General features: G+C 45.1%; 1 protein-coding gene across 5 annotated transcripts in view; it reads right to left on the bottom strand.

Moving 5' to 3' along the window:
- Positions 1 to 26,882, bottom strand: part of Gsdme (gasdermin E) — a 90,983-nt gene that overhangs the window by 58,889 nt on the left and 5,212 nt on the right. For all 5 annotated transcript variants that reach the window (XR_003487711.2, XR_003487710.2, XR_003487712.2 and 2 more), the window contains exons 2-3: positions 18,845 to 19,074; positions 14,124 to 14,316 (exon numbers count right to left, since the gene is read on the bottom strand). Coding sequence is in view for 2 of the 5 variants with exons in the window: in XM_027429599.2 (XP_027285400.1) it covers positions 14,124 to 14,316; positions 18,845 to 19,055 (404 nt within the window). In the remaining 3 variants the exon portion in view is untranslated. The remainder of the gene's footprint in view (positions 1 to 14,123; positions 14,317 to 18,844; positions 19,075 to 26,882) is intronic.

The raw sequence follows: 26,882 nt of genomic DNA, 5'->3' as shown, positions 1-26,882 counted from the left end.
GCCAATGCAAAAACATGACTCCAGAGACACTGCCATTTCCCATCTTACAAAACAATAAAGCTGTCTCTGCAAAAGCTACACAGCCCTTGTGCAAAGAGAAACTCTCCACAGACTGGATGTAGACAGAGCACACCTCGGTCAGTAACAGCAGTAGTTAAAATCCCACAGCCAAATCACAGTGACTAGGGAGAAGCCACCCATGTTTTCTCTAAGATCAAGAGCAAGGCAAGGGTGCCCATGCCACACTCCTATTTAACGTAGTACTGGTGTCTTAGCAGGAGCAACTGGGCAAGGGAAAGAGGGCAGGTTAAGTTAGGCACATGCAGATGGTGTGATTTTATGTGGAGAGAAAACAAACTGCCAAAAAGCTGTCACATGAAGCCCATCACGTTATATAAAAAAGAAAGCTGTTAGAACTTACAAACAAATCCAGCAAAGTAACAAGACAAAAAAGTCAATACAAAGAAGCTAGCACCATTTTTACACCACAATAATGAATGTTCTGGAACAGGACTAAGAAAGCAACCCCGTTCCAGCCAAGGGTGATAGCTCACACCTATCATCCCAGCCCTTTCAAAGCTGGGACAGAAGGAACGCCACAAATTCCAGGTCAGCCTGGACTACACAGGGAGTTCCAAGTAAATGGGATACAGAATGAGGCCCTTCTTCACAGAAACAAAGAGGGAAGAAATAAACCCTAAAGTTTGTGTAAATCACAGAATAATCAAAGTGATCTTGAAGAAAACGCCTCACTCCAAATCACACTCCAAAGCTGGTGGTGTGTGTGCCTGCAGAGTCATCCCTTGGGACGCTGAGGTAGAAGAATTGTGAGTGCAAGGCCCACCTGAACTACACAATACATCTTGAGCTAGCCTGGCCTAGGAGACTAGGATAGATGGATGCAGGAACCAGCTGTCTAACTCACTAACTGTAAAGCTACAGTGATTCTAACAGCATGGTACTTGCTGAAAACCAAACACAAAGACCCATGGAATGGAACAGAGAACCCAGAAACTAATCTGTGATCCAACAGCCACCTGAATTTCAACAAAGGTGCCAAGAATATATGATGGAGAAAAGACAGTGTCCTTGATAACCTGCTGGCATAGTTGGTTATACATATGCAAAAGAGAATTTGATTCCCTTCCCTCCCCTGCTTAAGCCAACTGAAAATGGATGAAGTCCTGAGGGTTAGCCTGAAACTATGACAATGTAAAGACAGGAAAACCTCAAGACATCAGTCAGCAAAGGCAAAGGCTGGTTTTAGACAAGACTCCGAAAGCTCAGACAAAAGGAAAAAGCAGACGTGGTACTCTATCAGACTGAGAGGTGACTATAAAGCCAAGGGGACAACCAACAGAGCTGACAGGCAGCCTGGCGTGTGAGGAGTGCCTGCCAGCTATTTTTCCAAAAGGTCCTCATCCAGCATACACGGGAGCTCAAAAAGCTAAATACCCCCAAAACAATGTAATTTGAAAATGAGCTGTAGAACCAAAGCAGAGAACGGAGAGACAGTCAACAGACCTGTGAAAAAAAATGCTCTGTCTCCTTCATCATCAGGGAAATACAAGTCAAACTACCACGAGATATCATTTCATCCCCAGCAAATGGCCATTGTCAGACAAAAAATAGCCAATGCTGTTGAGATGTGAAGGAAAGGGAATCCATGCACAGCTGAGGGGGAGAGAAGTTATCACGGTCATTATGGGAAACTTAAAATAAAACTATCATGGTATCCAGCAGCCCTCCCGGTATCTGAGACAGATGATGCTGTTATCCCAGGAAGGTGGACGATGCCTGCAGCTCTGTGCTTATTACAGTAGCATCCACACCGACTAGAGCAAAAGCAGCCCAGGCTACCTTTAGAAGAGGAAGGGTTGAAGGCACATGAGATGGTTATATGCGGATACATAGGGCATGCAATTTGGTTATAAAAGTGAGGCCATGTCATTTGTAGCAGCATTGATGCTAACTAGAGGAGAGTGCATCAAGTAAAATAACCTAGACACAGAAAGATAAATACCACGAGTTCTCATTCATTTGTGGGGAATCTAAGTCACTCTCATCAGATTAAAATAGAAGAGTAGTCACCGAGGGTTGGGAAGGGAGCCTGGGATAGAAAGAAATTCAAGGGCTGCAGAACTGGCTCAGCGGTAGTGGATGCTGACTGCCCTTGCAGAGGATCTAAATTTTGTTCCCAGCATTCCTGCTGGGCACTCACAGCTGCCTGCAACTCAAGCTCCAGGGACTCTCTGACAGCCTCTCCTGGTCTTCAGGGGCACCCACACATGGCGCACACACACACACACACACACACACACACACACACACACACACACACACAGAGGAATTACTTCTGGACCTTGGTTAAGGCATGCTTGACTAGGAGAGTACTGTGATTGATGACACACTTAGAAATGACTGGGAAAGTGTGCATTGCTTTATGTTCAAAGAAAGAGCTGTGCGGGTCTCCCTGGTTTGCTTATCATCTATTAGTTACATGTACTGAATGACTTTAATGAACCTCATAAAGATGCACAGATACTGTGTCTCGGTCTTTAAAGCCCGCTTGTTAATAGTGTGGTATTTACATGTGAGTCTTCTTAGACCACTGTGTTTTGGACCTGATGACAAGAGTCTGAAGTTAAGCCCCAGCATGCCCACCTGTCAGAATATACATTAACCCAGCTGTCCCCAAGGTTCTCTCCCAGCTGTTGCCTCCCCTCGGGTCTGAAAATGGGTTTGGCCTGGGACAGTGAGTTTGTGGACTCACGTGACCACACACATCAGACAGTACTGTGGACCACAACCCGTAACTCTGATAGAGGAACTGCTGGACCCGCCGGGAACCTAGTGTGATTATGAGATTAGAGATCACCACTTCATTACACTGCAGTGTGCCCCAAACAGAACCCGCTAAACTGCAAAGCTGTTCTAAGCTAATGTTGCGTTGTTTTAAATGGAAAACCTCAGCCACACCATCCCAAGATTGCTTAAAGGCCCCACCATCCTACAGCCCTGACTTAGGAGACACATGATGACTCCCTAACCAAGCTACATTTAAATGCAGGGCCAGGCCAGGTGGCCTTCACCTCTGTCCCTCCCGGGAAGAGATCACCTTGCTGGTTTCCAAAATAGTGTTGACATCTTTTGGAGGCCAAACACTGGATAAATCTTATCATCTTCAGTTCAGAGGGATCTGCCAGGAATGGAGGGGGGATGGAAGAAAAAAGATGCCCATTTGACCATGTGCAAAATAATCTCTAATGGGATCCTTACCCATCTCCTCTTCCTGCTAACACTGCATAACCCTAAGTGTCAGGAGAGGCTTCACGGCCCCTTGTGGGAACTGCCCTCAAGCATAGACACAAAATAGCTTGGAGTTGTGCCCACAGCTCTGACCTCCCTCAGCCCATGCCAATGACTGCCATGTAACAGAGATCTCCCAGTATGAGCAAGTGGGAAACCAAAGGTCAATGAACTTGTTCAGTTTACAATCTTATATTCCATGCGCTGAAAGTTCCAAGAATCAAAAGCATTTAAAACCCTGGTTAAAGGCTGAGACTATTACTGAGTAGGAGAGGGCTTGCCTAGCATGTGTTGGGTCTAAGTTCAGTTTCTATGACTGGAAAAAAAGAGGGGAGCCTGAGAGATAGCTCAATGGTTTAGAGCACTTGTTGCTCTTGCAGAACACCTGGGTTTGATTCCTGGTATCCACATGATGGCTCACACCCATCTGTAACTCCAGTTCCAAAGGATTCTAGCGCCCTCTTCTGGCCACCATGGGCATTAGGCATGTGCATGGTACAAATGTATGTGTGTGTGTGTGTGTGTGTGTGTGTGTGTGTGTGTGTGTGCATTTATATGTAAAATACTCAGACATATAAAATAAAATCAATAAAAATTTAAAAGAGCACTGAAAGAATTGATTTGACATTGTCCCAGAAATAAGATGGGGACATTAAAAAGAGCCTACTAAGTGGTCAGGTTTAAACACACACCCATGTACACACACACACACACACACACACACACACACACACACACACACACACAATACTGGATGGACTTAACAGGTTGTATCTACGTACACCCACATGTACACACGTAACAATAATTAAAGAAGAGGTCATAAACCCAAGAGGCCAGGGTCATGGGAGGAGTTGAAGGGGGATGGGGGGGTTAGTCACTGAAAACAAAGAGCCTGCCACTGCCAGAGTGTTAAACAGGAATCACCAGTTCACAGAAATGTAGATCTGGATTGATGGTTGAAGCTATGGCTGGGCGTTGGTGGCACACACCTCTAATCCCAGTGCTCAGGAGGCAGAGGCAGGTAGATCTCTGTGAGTTTGAGACCAGCCTGGTCTACAAGAGCTAGTTCCAGGACAGCCTCCAAAGCCACAGAGAAACCCTGTCTCAAACACACACCCCAAAAAAGCTATGGCAGTTGCGGGGTTCTCTCAGAGGCTTTGATTTATTAGCTACAGTTAAAAGAGAAACAAAAGTGTGCACACACCGCGCTAGGTATGAAAACTAACTGCATGTTTTTAAACCCCTGCCTCTGCCCTCCTGCCACTTCACAGTGGGAAGGGAAGCCTGGGGATTTTTCACAACGGCCTCCTCCAGGCTCACAGTTCCAAGTCCATGGCCAAGGTTTTATTTGTGTCCTAGAGTCCCAGAATGCAAGCCTGCCACCCCTCCCCTCACCCCCACCCCTGCCTTTCAGTGGCCTGCCTACCCCTGCGGACAGTGCTTCCTACAGCCTAAGATCTGTGAGCTTCAGGACAGCCAGAGGAAGTACTCAGCTCTCTATTCCCAAGGCATGGTGCTGCATTCTGCACTTGGAAGGCTGGAACCCCCCCCACACACACACACACCTGGAGTATGGGAACCTTTAGGACACCCCAATTTTGTACAGGGGTTGAAGAGCCATGGGCTGCAGGGAGGGAGTCAGGTCCAGGCCTACCATGAGCTTTGACTCATCTCTCAACCAGCTGTAGTCATTATATTTTCCTTAAGGACTAGGGAACAATTCTGTTCATTGGGACCCAGGAAAACATTGGGAAGATTTTTCTCCCACTTAAAAAGGAGTCACATGTAACAGGTCATTTGCCCACACCTGGACCTTGTGGTCTATAACATAAACTACCATTCATTTAGAACCAAAACTCAGGCTGTTGAGACAGTAACAGGTGGGGATGCTACCCGGGTCCACACCAATGCCAAGCTAACTACTCGGCTAACCAGGACTCCTACCTCGGCATGTTTCCTTAATTGGGGTAAGAAATATTCTTTGTAACAAGACCCGCTAACTGTTCGTGAAGTTACTGTCATCCTTATTTCACAGAGAGGCACAAAGCACAGACAACTCTCAAGTCAAGGACCCAAGGGACACAGCTCATTGTGGATAGAATACAGTCTCAGCGCAACAACTCAGCATTGTCCAAACAGACACCCTGCCCCCATCTTCCCTCTCCCTCCTGAGGTCATGCTGGGCCCTGCACAGCTTAATCCATGATTGCTTCTTGACAAGCAAGCAGTCTTTCCACTCAGCTCCCTGTGAGAGCTCTGGGAATACTGGCAGCAGAGCCTCCAGACACAGTCACCTGCTCGCTGACCACCAACAGTGATTTCCACAAGGGAGGGACGGAAGACTCATTCTGACTTGAGGGACTTGAGCCATTTCACTCCATGGCTGCTTGGCCCCTCCACTGGTGTAGCATAACATGTAACCACTATGTGGTGGATGAATCCTGTTCCTCGCCAGAGAGCCAGAAAGTTAAGTGACAAGGGAGGAGCAGGGATCCCCAATAGTTCCCCTGAGGGCAGGTTTCCAACAATCCAGTTCCTAGTAGCATCATAGGCTGGGAACCTAGCCTTTAACAGGTGAACTGTGGGGACACTTAGATCCAAACTACAACAACATGAAGCAAGAGACAAAGAATTCTGGAAACCTCCACCACTGTGATACACAACCTGGACCGAAGGGCAGAAACTTCTAGAAATCTTAACTACTGTGCTCTGACATCCTTACTTCCAGGATGACCATTCCAGTCATCTCCTCTCTGCTTTCCATGATTTCAGTTCCCCGAAGTCAACCACAATCCAAAAGGAGTAAATTCTCACAGTTCGGAGCAATGTAGCGAACTATCATGGAGACACACCTGGGCGATGAAGCATCCTTCAAACAGTGTGTCCACTACGTTTATGCTACTCACCAGGGGGTCACCTAGCAGCAGCCTCAGCCACCAAGTTGACTTGTCATGTTCCAGTGGCTGTGTTCAAGTAACTTCCATTTATTTATTTATTTTATTTATTTTTCGAGACAGGGTTTCTATGTATTGTTTTGGAGCCTGTCCTGGAACACTCTCGCTGTAGACCAGGCTGGCCTCAAACTCACAGAGATCCACCTGCCTCTGCCTCTGCCTCCCTAGCGCTGGGATTAAAGGTGTGCGCCACCAACGCCCGGTATATTTTAATTAATAATGACCCCCAAAGGGGAACTGGTGATGGCAGCTTGTTATGCCCAAAAGATGCTGTAACATGCTTCCTTTGAAGGGAAACTAAACTCTCAAGCTAATAAGGAAAGCAAAGAGAGTAAGTGCCAAGACCAACAGTAAGGCAAATCTACCTGTGAAACTGAAGGAAAAACAGTGCTAATCTTCTTGTCATTATCCAACCACAAAGTTATGGTCGTGGTAAGTCTTAAGTCCTCAGCTGCTCATCTCACTTCCCCTGATGACACAGGCTTTCTCAAGGCTCACCACCCTGAGGAGGAGGGCAACAGCACAGAGAGATAGCCATTTGCATAACTTCACAGTGAGTCACCACCTAATCGTGGTTTATTGCTCTAAACATAATATTTTATTAGCAGTTTACCTTTTACTCTGCCTGGTTTATAGATAAAGCTTTACCATGCATGTGTACATGACAAAATAGTCAACAGAGGACTGATACTACGTTCAGTTTTATCACACACGAGACCTTGGACCATGCCCCCTGAAGCGAAGAAGGGGTGGCTATAGTGAAAATATGCACACACTATCTCTGTCTCTCTCTGTCTCTGTCTCTCCAATTCTCTTTCACTCAGCTGTGAAGACGTAGATGTCTTCATGTTTGTAAACTGCAAGAAGAATTAAAGCTGGGGAACAATGTTAACTGCACATGATTTCCCCAAGTGACTGCCCCACACCACACACACACACACACACAGACACACAGACACACAGACACACAGACACACACACACACACACACACACACACACACACACAGACGCACACAGACACGGACACAGACACACACACACACACAGACACACACACACACACACACACACACACACACCTGCTCCTAATGCACCCATCTCCGGCAGCGTACCTTCATCGCACAGAACAACCGAGAGAGACTGAAAGGGGAAAAATGACTAAGTAATTACAGATGCTCACCCTTTTAGGTTATGTAATTAATTAACTGCCACCAGGTGATGTGGTTCTGCAAGCCAGGAGATGAGAAGCAGGATGAAGCTGAGCAAAGTGAATGCCTGAATCACCCCTTGGGAATTTTCTTCCTTTTCAGGCTCCATGCACAGCAGCTGGACTGGAAAAATCATATGGTTTGTGGGTCTGACCTTAAATCCTGAGTCCAGGCAAACTAATTAATTTCTGAAATGAACTCCTCGTATGTAAAATGAAGATAAACTAATTATTCTTTCAAGCGAGCAGTGGTCCGTGTGCTGCCAGTTCCCACTGGACAAGAGGTGCTCGTCAGGAGGAACTAACTCACAGCAGATGACCCCTCACAGCATGCTCAGCACCCCAACAGGAGGGTCTAGCCTGGGGCATGGAGAATCAGGAACCGGCCATTTGTGGCAGGAAGAAAAAGCTGTGTGGATCAAAGAAGTGAAGGAGCCTTCAAATAGGACCGAGGGGAAGACAGCCTGGTGTGGATATGCCGGCCACTTCCTGGGGCAGGGAAGGCACCCAGAAGTATGAGCAGGTAGTGATCAGTGACACGATCTGATTGGCTGTCTGTGGAGGAGCCAGAGAGGGAACAGGCCAGAGGTGGGCTGATAAGAAAGGAAGAGAAAGGGTCAGGAAGCTGGGAAGATGAGAACAGATAAAACCAGTACTTAAGAGCAAGAATCAATGGGTGAGAATCGGGAGTAAAAGAGAAGGTGAACAGGAAGCCATATCCCATCCTGGCTTTTTGACTGAAGCAGATGGAGCTCCTAGGAGGGATTGATTGGAGAGAAGACGGGAAATGCAAAGGTGGGTGTTGTCACCCTTGTCAGACTCTGGAGAGTCTGGGGGAACTCACACATGCCACCAGAATCCCAGAGCCTGACTCAACCCAGCCAACTCAGCTATGGACACCAGCTCATCCTCTGACACTTATCCCCCACTCCCAAGAGAGCAAGAGGTACAGAGGGTGCACCAGAAATGACACACGAACAGCTCCGGGGCCAGCACCTCCCCTCACTTCTAAGCTCCACAGCTCCTGCCCCCATCTCAGCATGTTGGCTGTGTCTCTCCTGGAGGAGCACGGACCTCCCCCCAGGCTCTTCTGTGTCAGAAATGAACCCACTCACAACCCCGTGAAGGGATTAAGGGGGACTTACCCATGAGCCAGGTGCAGCTGTAAGGTTGTTTATGTTCTCATCTAATTCTCAAAGAAATACAAAAACCATTTTTGCTAATGGAGTTCAGGTAATGAAGGCAAAAGAAGATGCCTCTTAGGTATTGGTTCTGATTTTTAAATGCTATAGACCAGGCATGGTGGCGCACGCCTTTAGTCCCAGCCTTCGGGAGATGCACAGATCTCTGGGTCTGAGCCTAGTCTTGTCTACAGAGCAAGATCCAGGACATCCTGGGCTATACAGAGCAATCCTGTCTAGAAAGAAAGAACAAAAGAGAGGGAGGGAGGGAGGGAGGGAGGGAAGAAGGGGAGAAAGAAAGAAAGAAAGAAAGAAAGAAAGAAAGAAAGAATGAAGGAAGAGAAAAAGAGAAGGAAAGAAAGTTTTGTTGAGCTGGACAGGGAGTGGTATATATTTATTGCTTTATTCCTTAATCTACATTATTCCATACTTTCCACAATTGTTTTTTTTTTTTCATTTTAAAAAACAAACCTTCCAGATGTAATGATACACATCTGTAATCTGATCATTTGGGAGTCAGAGGGCTGAGCTACATAGTAAAATCCTCTCTCTCTCTCTCTCTCTCTCTCTCTCTCTCTCTCTCTCTCACACACACACACACACACACACACACACACACACACACACACACTAAACCTGCTTTACCACCCAACCATGGGTCTAAAAATGGCTGTTAACACTAAGAAGTGAGCATAAGGTGTCTCTGTTGGCTGAGCTCTCCCCAGACCTTAGAGTGCCCTCACTTTGATCATTTTCATTGTGGCCATGCTGCCCCAAAGGAGGAACAAAGAAAAAGGGGAATAAAGAAAAGGACAATGAGCAGCAGAGGAGTGCACAGAATGAATGCATGACTACCAAACGCTCTCCATAGAGAAATGAACCCAGGAGAAAAGAGGGTGTGTCCAACTCTGCAACACATGTTCTTCTTTAAAAAGCAAGGCATGATCCCTTTGAAAAAAACTCCTAAGTCAAATAAGTGTCAACACTGAGCCAGTACTCATGAGAGTCCTTTGCCTCCTCCAGAAAGGAAAATGAGCCAGAGTAGGGTGCCATTGTTTTTAGTGTGTGCCAAATAAGTACCTGGGCTGACTCCATATCATTTTAAAACATTCTGAGTAATTGTGAAGATTTATTGTCACACCATCTCCTTCACGATATATTAACTTATATAATTAATGTAGAGTTCTTCCTCAAGCACCAATTTTCTTTCTTTTTTTTTTTTTATTAGTTCTAGTTAGGGAGCAAGCTTGTTTCAAGTCCCTTCTCCCCCTCCCTCCCCTCACCCCCACCCTCCTCCCCCCCCAGCCTACCCCCACCCCATCCACCCACCACTCCCCAGGCAGGGTAGGGCCCTCAACGGGGGCTCTGCAAAGTCCACCAAATCTTCCTGTGCTGGTCCTGGGCCCTTCCCCATGTGTCCAGGGCCAGAGTATAACCCTTCACGAAGCACCAATTTTCTAATTGCCATGTATACACAGACAAGTATAGTCAGCTTTATCAAAATTTGCTTAAAAGCACGGTAAATAATAAAAATTGGATGTGCCTTTATGGTCACAATCAACTTAGACCTCAAAAGTAGCCAAAGAAACAAAACAAAGACCGTGTAGCCTGGGGAGACTGAGGCCAGGGGCTAGCACAGCTTACTAAATCCATCCAAGTTATGTATCAGGAATGAGGTTCTCCAGATTCTGGGAGATTTGAGGCAGTCACGTGCTTGCTGGCAAAGGTGGGCTGAAGTAAGGCTGTCAGGCTTAAGACAGTGACAAGTGGCAGCTGGATGACAGAAGATAATACAACACTTTTTTTGAGAGTTTTTACAAAATAATATTAGATACAAATACTAAAACACAAATCTGTGTTTTGAGAATTCTCAATACACTTATCAGTTTCCGTGTAAATCAATAGAAGGAATATATTCTTAGGATAGTTTCCATCAAGGATGTTTAAGCTAAACCCATGACTCATTAAAAATAATCCGCTCTGGTATCTAGAAGCATGATTCCCCAAATTCTAAATGAATCTTCTGTATATATGGGCATAGTTTCAAAGAGAGAGTCGAGTTTGAGATGTGGATACATTCTGCAGGCAACACAATTAATACCTGGGCTTTTTCTTTCGTATGGTGCTACCTAGGTCAATCCGGGGATCTGAAGCAAACCCAGCAAGTGAACTGCAACACTAAACTACACACCGGCTCTAATACTTGGGATTTTTAGAGCGTACAGAACTTGTATACAGATGATACCTTATCTAAATGACTGAAATAAAAATGCCTGGCTGCAAATATGCCCTTGAGAATATATAGTGCAGAGGCATCACTCGTTACTGTGCCCAAGGCCTCAGCTGCATCCACAGCACTTATCAATCTTGATAATGGTCCAGGAGTCCAAAGATGGGCAGATAAGGATTCATTACTCTAGTATGAAGTCACAGGAATGCTAGCTTGATTGGGATCCATTCGAAGACTAGGCAAGCACTCCTTATCCTTCCCACACAGCTCACCTTCAGCTCTCAGCAAAATAGAACCTGATAAAGTGCTTCCTGGGTCCAGGGACTGCACTGTTGTTTTGTTTTGTTTTTCTGATTTTCAGTGTTGGGGATGGAACCTGGGGCCCACACATGCCAATCATGCATTCTACTGATGGCTGCATCCTGACATGTATTTCTTAACATTCTTTAACTCCCCCAAACCATCCATTCTCCCATCACACCCACAGGTAAACCATCTTCCCAGGTGATCTCAACCCATCCAGGCATGTCCAGAGGGAACAGGCCTGATGATTCCCAAGTACTGGGGAAGGACAGGGCCCAGCCCAAGCTTCACCCAGGAATACCCTCAGGGGTACCCTGAATCACATCCAAATCACTTTACCTCCACCAATTCAAGCAAGGTTTAGAGGAAAGAACAGGAGGCTTGGAACCAAGAAATACGGGCTTGAATTCCAGCTACAGCACACAGACCCTAGCTCTGTGACTGAGAACAAACAACTCCCCTTTCCTAAGCCTTCGTTCCCTCACAGGCAAAAGCAGTCAGTCAGCTGCACAGAGAAAACGAGGTAATAAATAGCCACTGCCGGGCACATAGTAGGTGCCCTGGAGATGACCTTCCCCTTCTCCCTTTCTCTTCCCTCTTAAATTTCTTTCTTCCACAGCTGCTCACAGGACCCCACCCCCGACTCCCAAGTTTCCTGTTGGCAGTAGCTTTTACACCTGAATCATGAAGACTTTCTTTAAAACCCTCTATCAGGAGATGCGATTGCAGAGTGTGCTCTGGTTCCTGAAATAGAAATGACAAAACTGCAAATTGAAGCTAAAAGGGGCATAGGTATAGAGTGGGCAATCAAAGGCCCTGGACTTTCCCAGCCTTCCTGTCCTCCACCTTATAACAGAGGCACCAGATTTAGCAAAGAAAATGAACATTGCCCCATTATATTTTGATTTTACACAAACAATATTTCCCCAATGTCCAATGCAGGAGAGAAGGAAGGTGTCTTTGTTGAAAAGAGCAACCAAGGAAGGAAACTAGGGACTAACCACAGAGTGGCTGTGTCTCCCACCCAGTACCAAAGAGACCCACAAGTTCTTTGGCTGAGAACGAGGTCCTGGGGGAGTCCCAGGAAAAGCCAGGAGGTATCAAATACCCGATGGTGCTCTTTCATGTCCTCTAAACAGGTCAGTTATAGGTTTCCAGCTTTGAAGTCTAACGTTGTGCAGCCTGTACTAAATCTCCACCAAATGCTTGACATGTGTGTTTGATGTTTCACTTTTTATTTGTTAATTTAAAAAATAGTTTTCTTCAATAAGCATATCATTCTTAGAATTCTAAGAATAAGGACTTGCTATCTTTAGGTTGTTGTTTTTTGCATTGCCAGGGCTAGAACCCAGGGCCTTGCTGGTGCTAGTCAAGTGCTCTACCACTGACCTACACACCCAGCCCTAAGAACATCAGAAGAGATAAGCGACCGACACCTACATTTAAATGACTTTTCCATTGACGCATATGCATTTGCATTTGAATTTCCTGTCTTAAGTGGGATAGGGTGATAAAAATTACACATGGCGATGTACATATGGCTCAGTGTGCAGTGAAATACCATCTCGGATGGATCATTGCACTAACTTCTCAGTTGGCCCCCTGGCTGTGCCCATCCATTCATTCTTTTCCCTATCCAGTTCCAAGAGGATCCATCTAAAGAGTAAGTCAACATGTCACTTCCCCGCTCAGAATCTCCGGGGACATCCCATCTTACTCAGAGTTGAGAGGCAAAGTCTTTCCAGTGGCCTCTAGGTCCTTAGGGGCCCGACTTTCCTGGGCCTCCCCTAGGTCACCCTGGGGAAGCTATCCTGGTCACAGCACACAGCATCCTTGCCAAGGGCCTGTTTTCCCCTCCTTTGTTCTAAGACAATTTCTCCAGTCTTCTCTGGCTTCGCTGCAAAGCTCTATTCCTCCTTTGCTACATTGTCTCCATGCCTCCAAGTGCATCAATCTAGTGCATGCTTTATTTAACTCCATATTTGGAATATCTCCCACTAGAATTTGGACAGAAGTCACAGCATTTTGCTTGTTGCGGCATTGTCAGTACGGAAAATATATCCCATTCAGTCAGTAGAATTACTTGTTGAATGCTGAATTGACACAAGACAGAATGTCAATAACGATGAGTTATACTGGGATAAAAATGAATAAACACAGGATTTCCTTCAAGATGTTGACTTGGTAACCCAGCTCTTCCCCCATGAAGCCCATGCTCTCGCTCTCTTCCTCATGAGAAAAATGCAGACACAAAGCAGACTTGGCAATTAACTGCTTCTGATATTAATACTCTAAAATATGGATGCTGCTGATGTAGTCAGCGCTTGCCCAGAGTGCGTCAGGCCCTGTTCAAGATCCAGCACCGACATCAAACCAACAAAACCAATGCTGATTCATTGAACAGAATGTGGCGGTGTAGAGCTGTAACTCAGAGCTCAGGAAGCTGAAGAAAGACAGCCCGGGCTACACAAGGAAACTGTCTCAAACAAATACACAAATGAAAGCAAAACCCTGGAAACAAACCAGGGGCTGACAAGATGGGTCATGCGGTAAAGTCACTGCCCTGACCACCAAGACTGCTGAGGTAGAGAACGGATTCCAGCAAGTTGTCCTCCGACCCACACCCACACGTGCAAAATAAATTTAAAAAAATTTTAAAGCGGGACTCCATCTTTCTACTGTGGGCGGGTTTTTATTTGTTTGTTTTGCTTTTGTTCTTTGTTTGTTTGTTTTAAATAAGGTGCAGTGCTTCCCAGGTCTCTACTCAAGATAAAAGCAGTTAGTAAGTTCTAAAATAAAGAATGCGCTCCGAGAAAGTTGCAGGACTACTTCAATCCATGCTGTTTAGTAAAGTCCACATTTTGGCAGAGGTCCAATCAAAGGACCTTATAAGATGTATAACGGCCCAATTGCGCAGAACAAAATTCCCCTTACCTCCCGACCGCATCCTGAATGAGCTGCTGCAGGTCCACCTCCTGCTTCCGCAGGGTTCCAAACGAAGAGCGACCCTCCACCAGACCTTTGGCGCCGACATTCAGCTTGACCTTCCCCACAACCGTCCCGATGCTCCCACTCACATGGTTCTCGAACTTGCTTTCATATTTCACGAAGTCTGACTCCACAACCACTGGAAAGAACAGAGCAGAGGAATCTGAAAGCAGTTGAGACGTCTCCGTGTTGCGGGCTGCCCGCTTCCCAGAAGCCTCGTGGGGAAGCCACACCAGCATCCAATTGGGAAGGGGGCACCTGTGCTGTGTGGACTTTCAGTAAAATGCAGTTGGCACGCCTGCATGCCGACTGAGTGCAGCTGTGGACTGACCAGAGTTTAGGGTGCTTAGCACCTCTTTAGCCACTGTGATGGTTTATATTGATTCTCAACTTGAGAGGCTCCAGAATTACCCAGGAGACAAAGCTCTGGGCATGCCTAGGACGGGGTTTCTAGATTGGGTTAACTGAGGTAGGAAAGACCATTCTTATCCATTCCATGGGCTGCTGCCCCAGACTACACGGACAGGACAGAGCTGACTGCTGACATGACGTGACCCGCTCCCTCTTTCAGGCCTTTCTCGCCATGATAGACTGCACCCTCAAAGTGTGAGCCCAAATAAACTCTCCCTTAAGTTATTGTGACCAGGAACTTTTGTGCCTGCAAGGATCAAAAGTAACTAAGATGGCCAGCAGCTGGGGTAAATACCGAAAGGGGATGAAAATGGAGGATGATGAGTGACACCTGTATCCATACTACTGTTGCAAACATCAGGGGAGCAACTTGGCATGGCAGATCCTCCTGGACAGTCCTTGGACAGCCTTCCCTCCCACCACCCATCCTGAAGAACAGCCCTGGTCCTTCTCGCCATCTCCCAGCAAATGTAGTGTTTATATTATACCTGAGCTCTAGTCAGACGTTCAGTTCCTTGCCATGTGAGTCACCGGGCACGTCCATCCCCCCTCAATCCCCTCCCAAAGCACAGAAAGTGAAGACTTGCTTGCTTTCTGTCCTGGGTTTCCAGACTCTAAGGAGCAAAGCAGTACCACCTGGTATTCCACTGTCAATCAAGTCATCTGGGAATTACCCAGTTCCTCACCACAGTCAAATGTCCTACACCAAGCTGTTGCCCTGGCTCTCCATCTGACCACATGCAAGTGAGGGCTGTCAGGGTCCCTTCAGGGTCCACCCTACACTCAGAACCCTCATGGGAACTGCCAGCCTTGGGTTTTGTTCCTGGGTACTCAGTATTGAATTCAGGGTTTCCTATATAGAAGTCATATATTCCACTATAAATACATGCTCCCCCAGGCCACTGTCCCCATTTTAATCTGTCATGACAGAACCATAAAAAAATACAGCCTCAATCACCACCATCTGGTAAGAATACAAAAGAGCCCATTGTGGGCATCAGACTCTGCCTCTTCATGTCCTTCACCCAAGTATCTCCTGGGCTCCGGACTGATCTTCAGAAGGCATTCCAAACCACCTGGAGGCTGACAGACTTCTTTGTACTCACCCACTACCACAAGCAGGGAATGTGGGACAGGGCCAGAGGCCAGGTATAATCTACAAAGGCCCCTGCCTAGTGACCTACTTCTGTCAGCTAGTCCCATCTCCGATGGGTTCACTGCCCTCAGAATAGCACCATAAGCTGGAAACCAGGCATTCAAAACATTGGACTAGGGGATGCATGTTTAGATTCAAAATGTAACATTCCCAGAACTGATCACACAGCAGATAGGGAGAAGTCAAGAGTATATACATGAAATGTCACCCTAGTCACGCTTGCAAAATGATGTCACTTGTACACAGTCCTTTATCAAGTTGTAACCTGTAAGAATGGAGCATTGGACTCTCAGTGAGCCAACAACCCAGTCACCACCTTCCCCTTCCCTATCCCTAGCCACACTCACATCAGGGTTGAAGCAAGTGGGAAAAAATAACAATGATGAAGTCTCCTGAGTCTGCTCTTTCTAGCCAGGACTCCAGCAGGACTCCGGATCCAGCCTGAGTTCGGACCTCAAATGATGGTCCTACTCAGGGATCCCTTATCTGTGGTGACATGTGACATCACCAGTCTAACTGGAGTCTGCATAATCTTTCAAGACACCACCAAGTTGTCATTTCAGCATCACAGAAAGAAATCCCAGTACTCAGCAGCCCTTGGTACGTTTCATGATGTTTTCTCTCTTGTTCCAAGTTATACTTAGCTATTTTACTACTCAAAAGAGGTTCCACCCTCAGGTACATAAACCTGGGGAGGGGGTAGAGAGGGAGTGATGGTTGATACTGTCAATCTGACAGGCTCTAGAATCACCTACAAGACAAGCTTCCAAGCATGCCTCAGGAGGGTGGTTTAAATTATGTCGTCTGAGGTGGAAAGACTCATCCTCAATGTGGCAGCACCATTCTGAGGGGTGGGGTCCTGGCCAGAATAAATAGGGGATACCAGCAAATGCTAGAATCCATGGCTCCCTGCTTTCTGGCTGTGGATGCAGTGTGACCAGAAATCTGTGTCAAGCCCCTGATGCTATGGCTTCCTCACCTAGTACTCCCCAAAACTGTGTGTTAAAATATGCTGTTTCTTTCTTAAGTTGCCTCCTGTCAGATGTTTTGTCTCAGAAATGAGAACAGCAGCTAACATGTAGGGAATGACGTGAAATTCAGATCAATCCATCCTCCCCTTCCGTGGCAGCCCCAGTGACTGGCTGAGGGCAGCATTGCCAGGAAGGCTCATCAGGAAGCAAGAGTGGAGACTGCAGACCTGAGTCAGCAACTCTAGCCCCCTTCCTTTTGGTAGACACGAAATCACAAAATGCCAAAACTTTACTGTGAAGGAGGAATTAGACATGGGTTCATCCAATAAGTAAGAACTGTCAATCTGCCACACACATCACCATGTTCCAGGAAGTAACAGCAAGGAGTAGCAACTTTCAGAAAGTTTCCAACCCCTGGTCCAGGATGTCTGAGAAAGCATGCTAATGCAACTGTTTCAAAAACAAGCTAAAAAAAATCACAAACAAAAATGTTCACTGCAGCCTTATTTATTAAGCACAAAATTGGAATAGTTAATCAAATTAGGGTATATATACACAAAGGAATGTGTTTGTTGAAATAGAATTAAAAGTATCTAAATCTACAGAGGAAAACTTACATAATATTAAATAAAAATAAACGAGTAATATATTAAAATTGTATACAGCATGTTTCTACTTCTGTTTGTAAAATCTATTTAGGTGTGAGGGCACAGCAAGGACCTGAGTTCAGATCTCCAGTACATCATAGAAAAGTCCAGGCTATACTAGCATGACCGAAGTCCAGTGAGACCCTGCTCAAAACAATAAGGCAGAGAGTTACAGAAGACACCTGCTGTTGACATGCACACACACACAGACACAGACAGACACACATACACACACACACACACACACACACACACACACACACACACACACACACACCACAATTTTTTCCATTAGATGAGGTTTTAAAAAAAGACCACAATCTAAGTACTAATGAATATTGACATATAATGTTATATTATGAAGCTTTTTTCTTTCATCTCTTTGTATGCTTTATAAACATTGCCGTGTGTTGCTTAGCAACAGGGTCAAGTTGTCAGAGAAGCAGCCATAGGTGATTTCATCATTGTTGAGACATCATAGAATGCTCTTGCCAAGATAGTACAGACATCACTAGCAGATGTAACCATAAGAAATCCCAGCAAAAACACAGCCATTGACCAGAAGGTTATGTGGCACAGACTAGATGAGGGTACCACAGACAATCCATTGTGTTCTTTGTCTACTGATAGCTGTCCAGCCCATCTTCAGTCCCCCTTTTTTCCTCTGTTACATATCTGTATACACTGATTAGAAGCCCAGGTAGGGCTGAAGAGATGGCTCAGTCAGTAAAACCACTCACCACACAAACATGAAAACCAGAGATCAAATCCCTGGAACCTATGAATTTAGATACAGTGTGCCTGCAGTGAGATGGGAACCAGATAATGAATCTCCAGAAGCTCCTGGATCACACAGCATCAGACTGCTATACAAGGTGGCAGAATGGCTGGAGGCCTGGTCTCAAACAAGGGGAGTAAGGACTGACATCCAAGATTGTCCTCTAACCTTCAGTGGTCACTCTAGCTCTGGATCCATCTCTCTCTCTCTCTCTCTCTCTCTCTCTCTCTCTCTCTCTCTCTCTCCTCCCTCCTCCTCCCTCCCTCCCTCTCCCTCTCTCTCTCTCTCTCTCTCTCTCTCTCTCTCTCTCTCTCTCTCTCTCACACACACACACACACACACACACACACACACACACCACGGAGGGGACGCAGACAGACATACAAAAAGTAAAAAAGTACCAGTCCAGGTTCTCCTTGCCCTGGGGCCAGTGGAAAGTAAACCACAAAGTCTCAATTTCTAGACAGAGGACTTCACCACTGCCACAATAAATGCCAAGCCAATTTCTTTAGCATACCCTCTAAAGGAAGGAAGGAAGGAAGGAAGGAAGGAAGGAAGGAAGGAAGGAAGGATATCCTTTTATCCTTTTATATCAGAGAGCCAAAGAAAAGGAAGAATTCAGTATGAGATGCCACCTCCATCCCAGACACCAAGAAGAGCCGCTCCCTGGGGACTAGTCACTGTGTCTTCACAAGGAAACATACCTGGACTAAGACATTGTCCCTCTGTGAGAACGTCTCCCAGGGTGACAGACAAAAACTGGTACTTGGGTCTCTGCCAGCACCAGTGCCTCTTCTTCTTGGTCACCAGACTCAGCAGTTGCAGCTTATCAGAGTCATTCAAGTGTGACACTGAGATCAGGTCCCCTCCAGCGTCAACCTCTTTCAGGAAATTCCGAGTCGCTTTGGCAAACATTTTGTCAGGTTCAGATTACCTGAAATATAAGGTTAGTATAGAGTTATTTTGTGTGTTTTTTTTTTAAATTAGCCTATTTCTCTATGGTTACCATAGCTAATATGAAAGAATATGTCCTCTCTAAAACTAGCTAATGTGAGTTCAGTTGATAACAAGGAAATCAAATTGACAAAAGGGAAAAGCTCAAACATAGACACTGGAAAAGAATGTTCAGGATGGGCGAGGTTATACTTCTGAAGCAAACAACCCTGAAATCCCAGTGCGTTCCAGCCCTGGTTCTCAACCTGTGGGTCATGATCCCTTTGGGATCAAATGACTCTTTGACAGGAGCTACCTAAGACCATCAGCAAACACAGGTATTTACATTACGATTCACAACAGTAGCAAAACTACAGTTATGACGTAGCAATGAGAATAATGTTATCGTTGGAGGTCACCAAAGCATACGAAGCTTTATTTATTTATTAAAGGGTTGCAACAATAGGAAGGCTGAGAACCACCAGCTTACAGCTATAAAAGTGTATTTGAGCTGGGCTTGCTGGTACACATCTGTAATCCCATGGGGCAGAAACAGGAGTGTTAACACACACTCAAGGGCAGCCTGTTCTGTATACTGGGTTCCAGGCCTAGACTCCATCCCAGATGGAAATTATTTGTTGCTTATACTGAATGTCAATAAAGATGGAACAGGTAAGGTCTGGGTTTTTGTTTTTGTTTTTGTTTTTCATTTTATTTTTGGAGTTTTTTTTGTTTTGTTTTGGTTTGTTTTGGTTTGGTTTGGTTTTTTTGAGACAGGGTTTTTTCTCTGTGGCTTTGGAGGCTGTCCTGGAACTAGCTCTTGTAGACCAGGCTGGCGAACTCACAGAAATCCACCTGACTCTGCCTTCCGAGTGCTGGGATTAAAGCATGCACTATCACTGCCTGGCCGGAGGGTGTTTTTTGTTTGTTTTTGTTTTTGTTTTTGTTTTGTTTTGTTTCTTTAGTCCATGCTGGCCTGGAACTCACTGTATATCTCAGGGTGGTCTCTAACTCAGAACAATCTTCCTGCCTCAACCTCCCAAACACCGGTGTTGAAGGAGTAGGTCACCTGACTGAGAGTTTTGTTAGTTTTGGACATTCAGAGGACCAAAGGGGAAACCACCATCTTGAACACTATCAGTCATTATACAAACAAAAGAGAGTTCTAGGTCTCACATTAGCAATTAAACATCCTGGCACAAAAGGCACTGGTGGCTCACTTACTAAGAAGTTGTCAAAACACAGTTTTAACCAACCTTGAGAGTCAAGAATGCAACCCTACCAAGAAAGGCAGAGACCTAGGGATATTTGTTGACAATGACTTCCAAACACCCAATCAACAGCAGATTGGAGATACTAAAAAATAATTGCATCGTGTGGAACATGTACCGACTTCCTCCTTCAAACAATGCTGTAATAAGCAAAAGACCAATTGTACAGGTGACTTAAATATACCAGATGCTTTGTGTAGGATGTATGCAAACTAGACCCTTTTGTAGGAGGAAGGTTAGCTAAGGCTCAGAGAGAAATGGCAAAGCCCTACATGGCTTGGTCCTGGAAACCTGCCCCAGTCATTGAGGAAATGGACAGACACACAGACACATGTACAGAAAATCTGGGATCACATGGGCTGTGCTCGCTGTGGTAGAGCAGCACCTTACTACAACAGCAACTTAGAAACTCAGAATGTTTATTTTATATGTCTGAAATCCGAATCGAGGGGGCTGGTTCATTGTGCGCAGCTGAATAAGAGGCAGGCTCACGGTACAGAGCTGAACAAGAAGATGGGCTTAGCCAGGCTACGCAGGCGGGCTCTGTGGGGAAGCAGTCTCAGGCTGCACTCATCTGGAAGGAGAAAGCTGGAGTTGACAGCTTTTGCACACACTGTCAGCTTTTGCGCTTGGCAGAAGAGGGCTTTGCCATTTCCCTCTGAGCCTCAGAGGCTTTCCCTTGCCAGAGGTCTGAGGCATCAGGGATCTTGACCCAAGGTTTTGCCCAAGACAACAGCGCACATTCACTCAGAACTTCATCTGCTCCTTACACGTTTGCTCAGGCTTCCTCCACATCCCTGCAGTGGTACTGAGGGACCACTGCCATTCTGTGGAAAGTCAGAGACAGAACTTTCTCTGCATTGTGTGATCTGCTAAGAAATGAATACTAGCTAGCTATAAATTTTTAGCCCAGAAATAAAGGTATAATCACACTTCAGCTGGAGGGAAAAAGGAAACCCGGGAAGATACAAAGGGAAGTACCATGTTCAGTGGGAATATAGGCTAGTGAACGGGTTAACTTTCTGGACAAATACCCCTATTCCTTCCTTAGTCCAACACAAGAGAAAATTAGTAATAAATCAGAATTTCTTTGAAGAAAATAAATTTAGAGAAACATTTTTGCAATCATAGGATAAAAGGACATTTATACAGACAAATTGCAATCTGAGTGAATATTTGCAATATATATTAATATATGTTTATTAAATTAATATATGACAAGAGTATTTATTTAAAAATAACTCTTAGAGGCCAGAGAGAAGGGTTGGGGGTTCAAAGTGCTTCTTTGTTTCTAGCACCCACTTGGAGGGTTCCACTTGTTGGAAAACCCCCATTCCAGGGGGTCTAATGCCCTCTTCTGGCTTCATCCCACACTGCATATACCTGGCCCACAGACAAACTGTACAAACACATATATAAAATAAAAATAAATACTAAAAACAAAGACAAAGTTTTACAAATAAAATACTTGAGTAGAACATCCAAAAATCTTATGTTACAACACATAAATTGAGCATAGTCATATACATACAATTTATGCACATGCTTCAAGTCACACATTTAATATTATACAAAAACAAATTGAAATATCACTTTTATTTGCTTGGTAAATTTATTTTTGTTTGTTTTTTATTGAGACTTTTTAAAATCCGTTTGTAACAGCCTAGGCTAGCCTCAAATTCATAATCTCCCTGCCTCATCCTCCCTGGTATTTCCATGACCATTGTGTGCCATCATGCCCAGCTGAAACAGCATTTTAAGACTGACTACAAACAAGTAAAACTGTCTAACAGACTAGAGCTGGTGTTTGTCTGTATTCCTGCCCTGGAACCTGGCCAATCACTTGGTCAACATAGTCCTCCTGGAAGTTAAGAGCTGGGTGTGGTCTTGGACTTTACCTTGTTTGATTCACTTTCTTCAGTACTCATCTTCTCTGGGGTTTCAGAAACACTGGACTTCCCTACTTCTCCAAAGCAACTTTCCCTTTGTTCTGATGAAGCAGTAGCTGCTTCAGCCTTTTCTTATATATTCAGAGCAAAAATAAACATTTGAAGAGAGGCGAGGTTCCTGTCTGAACAACGGGCTGTAAACACCATGACTAAGGAACGTGCCTTCAATGGAACATTCATTTATTCATTTGCCAAGCTCTTAACTGAGTCAGTCATTAAGAATTCTTGCATACACGTTAGGTTCTGGGTTGAAGCACTCAAAAAAAAACCACTAAGTTTATGCTGGGTTTGTTGACTCACACCTGTAACCCAAGCACTTAAGTAAGCCAGGAAGATAGTTGTGAGTTCTAGACCAGTAAACTGGAGAGACTCACACACACACACACACACACACACACACACACACACACACACACACACACACACACACACTCCCAGTATGCTGAGAATTAGTCACTTTGTTGTGACAGAGGAGCATTTACAGAAGCAGGGGTGGGGGGGGGGTGGGGGGGTGTAGGGAAGACCAGGAAGGCAAGGCAGGCTATCAGCAAGCTTCTTGCTGGTGCTCTGCCACCACCTTACTGACAGATTTGGAGCACTTAGTAAGCTTTGGGATTGATGAACATTGAATGACAGGTTTCCAGAATGGAGAAATGGTGGAAACAGGCTAGGAAGAACTCTGGAGCAGAGCCTGAAGATCAGTGTACCCCTGTGGGAGTGTCAGATGAGCAAGACCTATAAGAGGGTGTGACCAGAGAGCAATGGTGATCAGCACAGTCACTTAGATCTAAAAGACCAAGTGAGATGGGAGTGTAAAAGTGCTTGCTGACAAATCTGACCACCGGAGTTCAATCCCAAGACCTACAGAGAGGAAGGAGGGAACTGACACCTGCAAGTGTTATTCTCACCTCTACACACACACACACACACACACAAATATGTGAATGTAAGCAGGGAGTGGGTGGGAGAGAAACAGGTTAGAAATAGAAGCAAACCTATGATGCTCTAAAATGTCAGAAAGATGCAGGTTTGGCCCATTCACTAGAACAGTGAAGATGCAAGATAGGAAACCCTAGGATGTCCTCCAGACAGTCCAGGCAGGTGGTGGGTGATGAGATAGCTCAGCCAGTTACCGAGAGATGGGTTCAGGAAATTGAGGGCAGCAGTTGCTGTGACTGTCTGAGGGACAAGGTGCGGGATTTGCTGTGTCAAAAAACAAAGACCTTTGAACAAAACTGGGCATGTGGAGACTCATCGGGATGGAAGAACAGGTTGTTCTTCCATCCGCCCTTGATGTTGGGATCATTATTTTCATAGCCTCTAGATTCTTTTCTGAAACAAACTGAATGGGAGTTCACAAACCCATCTTCACATCAAAATGGTTTCTATGGAAGTGATGTCAGAATTGCTGTTAAAACAACAACAAAAAACAATTGAATCCAGCTGCTGTGGAGACATAGCTGTGGCAACAGTACCAACTCCCCCAGAGGGATCAGCGGGTGAAAAAAGGGGCACTTTAAATTCACTTTTAGTGGGACATTTCTTGTTTCATCTAACCTCAAACCTGGCCAATTGCCTTCTGGACAGAGTAAGTTGCTTAGGGAGTTACTGGGAGCCTGCTGCCCTGAGGGCTTCTGTTAGACTCAGGCTTGGCCAATCACAGGACTTCGTGAAGATGGTCCCCTGGGGAAGTTAAGGCTAACACTCCCTTTTCTGTTATGTGTTGGTATAATTTACACGCACCGAAAGCTATACTCCCCCAAATGTGCTAAAACACTTTGAACTTCCATCTCTGCCCATGTGCTCATCCTAGCTGCCCTTCACACCCCTTTTACTTCCTTTATCTTTGTGTTTCCTTAGTTAAATACAAATTTAAAGGTCTGCACCTCCCTCTACACTTGCTTTTCTTATCTAGTGCTATAACCTACAGACTACGCCACACCAGCACCTTCTTATTTACGGTTGCATACTACTTACTCTTTCCTTGGATGTATTACTGCTTAGTGGCCCTGTCAGATATAATTCATCAGTTGTCTTTTTCCCAATTTCTGCTATTTTAAAAATACTGCCATCCAGATGTGGTGGCTTAGTCCTGTACTATGAAGGCTAAAATGGGAGGAGGCTATTTAAAATGTCATGAGTGTGAGGTTAGCCTGGACTAATAGTGAGCTCCAGGCCAGCCAAGACTATAGAGAAACCATATCAAAAGCAAACAAACAAACCAAATAGCATAAATATTCCTTCATAGATAGATGACTGCATCAGGAAAAGAGGATACAGCCCTAGAAAAGAGATTGCTGGTCAACAGGTGGATACATGTGTGACTTGGGAGCTTCTTTCCTTGTGCAGTCCAAGTAACAATGTATCTGATATTACAGGTATCTGTTAAAATGTTACAGTATCTGTATTAGCAATGATGGGCCTCAAACTTTTGAATCTTTGCCAGTGTTGCATGTGAGAAATTGAATCTCAGTGTAGATATAGGCTGCATTTTCTCAATACAAATAAAAGCAAACATCTGTTATTTGTTACAAGCCTTTAAAAAAAAACTCTTTTATAAAAAGCTGTTGGCTTTTCTATTGTTTTATTTGTTAGTTTATGTATGTGAGTGTTTTTCCTGCATGAGTGTGCACCATGTTTGTACCCAGGAAGGCTAGGAGAGGGCAATGGGCCACCTAGAACTGTAGTTACAGGAGGTTTTGAGCAGCTATGTGGGTACTGGGAATTGAACCCAAGTCCTTTGGAAACGCAGCCAGTGCTCTTATCTGCTGAGCCATCTCTCTAGCTGTTGTTGCTCTCTTTATGTCTAGGATTATTTGTTTACTTTTGTTGTTTTTAAATATTATTTGATTTTTAAATGATGTGTTTTGTATATGCTTGTTTGTATGCCATGTGCGTACAGAAGTCCTTGGAGGCCATGATAGGCCTTCGGCTCCCATGGAGCTGGAGCCTCGGGCAGCTGTGAGTCGGCTGATGTGGGCCTCAGAACCAAACCCAGGTCTTACTGGAGAGCACTAGGCACTCTTAACCACTGAGCCATCGCTCTAGCCTGCTTGTTTGTGAAACAGGATCTCACATTGAAGCCCAAGTTAGCTTGGAACATGCCTCAAACTCACAGCAATCCTCTTGCCTCCACCCCTCCAGTGCTGACATCAGAGGCAGGAGCTACTACAGCCAGTTATAAAAAGTTTGCTTTTGTTCTTAATTGTTTTGAGACAGGGTCTCAATATGTTCCGACTGGTCCCAAATTCACCACCTTATGTCTCAGCCTCCCAAGTAATGAGATTGCAGGTATGACATCATGCCTAGCCTGAAAACTTTTGCCATAAACAGAGGGATCAGCCAAAATACCGGCTAGAAATTTAACACAATCAAGTTTATGTTGTGCCATGAGGAGGTACCACATTGCCACCATCATCTCAATCACTTGAGGTAACTGACTAGTCAGCAACGATCTAACTTGCCCAGGTGTTCAGAGGCAAAAAGCTAGAACAGTGGTTCTCAACGTGTGGTCTCAGCCCCATTGTGGGCTGTATACCAGATAGTTAGATTACAATTCATAACAGTAGCAAAATTAGAGCGATGAAGCAGTGACAAAATAATCCTACAGTTGGGGGTCACCACAACATGAGGGACTGTAAAAAGGGCCCCAGCATTAGGAAGAGTTTATCCTGAAGTTTGCAAAAAAAAAAGTTCTACTATTTTGGCCAAATTTAAGCATGCCTTTATTAAAATTTTAAATACCGACCAAGATGGAACTTGGTTAGGACAATCTCCTGAGACTTTCCAGGTAAGTAGTCCCAAGACACATGTTGACAGAGTTTACATGGTCAAAACCCAAAGGCCACTGTACTTTCCCATGAGGTTTTGTTGTTATTTTTCAAGAACTACAACTCCCAGAATCCCAGGAAGTTACCTGGTCTTTGGGAAGGTGGGGCTTACAGGTTAATTTTGGGTCTGACTGGAGGTTGAGAACCACTGATCTAAAACCTGATACCAGGACCCCCACACAGTTCTGTGTATTGCCCAATACACAGAAACACAGTTAAGTCTCAACTAACCAAAAATCAGACTTTAAATTCAATTTTCCACAATGCTCCAGTTTGGAAGTCATGACCATAGACTCAGGACTGTGCACGTAAAAAGCCACTGAGCTTCATGGCTGTGACAGCTCCTGCACACTCACCTAAAGCTTAAGAGCTATAATGTCAAGCTTTTATTCACCTGCCTGGCTGGCTGAGTCCCTAGTCAAAGCAGATTAGAGCATAGGCAGCTGTGGATATGGGTAATGACAGAGGAGGACTCCTCAGAAAAGAAGAAAGCAAGACAACACTCAGAGTTAGCAAAGAATATGGCTACCTGGGGCCATTGGCTCCTGGGAACAAGGAATCTTGAAAGGAACAGCTAAAGTGACAGTTGCATGAGGGACCACCATCACTAGCACTCTGGTGGCTCTGATTGACCTCGGGCACACCTGACCTTGCATCTTGAGGGACCCTGTTCTTCCTCACTTCCCACTTCTCCCTTCTGGTTTTTTGTTTGTTTGTTTGTTTGTTGTTGTTGTTTGCTATTGTTGTTTTGTTTGGAGA

Source organism: Cricetulus griseus, chromosome 8 (genome assembly GCF_003668045.3).
Source record: "Cricetulus griseus strain 17A/GY chromosome 8, alternate assembly CriGri-PICRH-1.0, whole genome shotgun sequence".
NCBI classification, from domain to species: Eukaryota; Metazoa; Chordata; class Mammalia; order Rodentia; family Cricetidae; genus Cricetulus; species Cricetulus griseus.
Note: the sequence above shows the minus strand (reverse complement) of the source record. Positions and strands in the feature narration are given on the sequence as shown.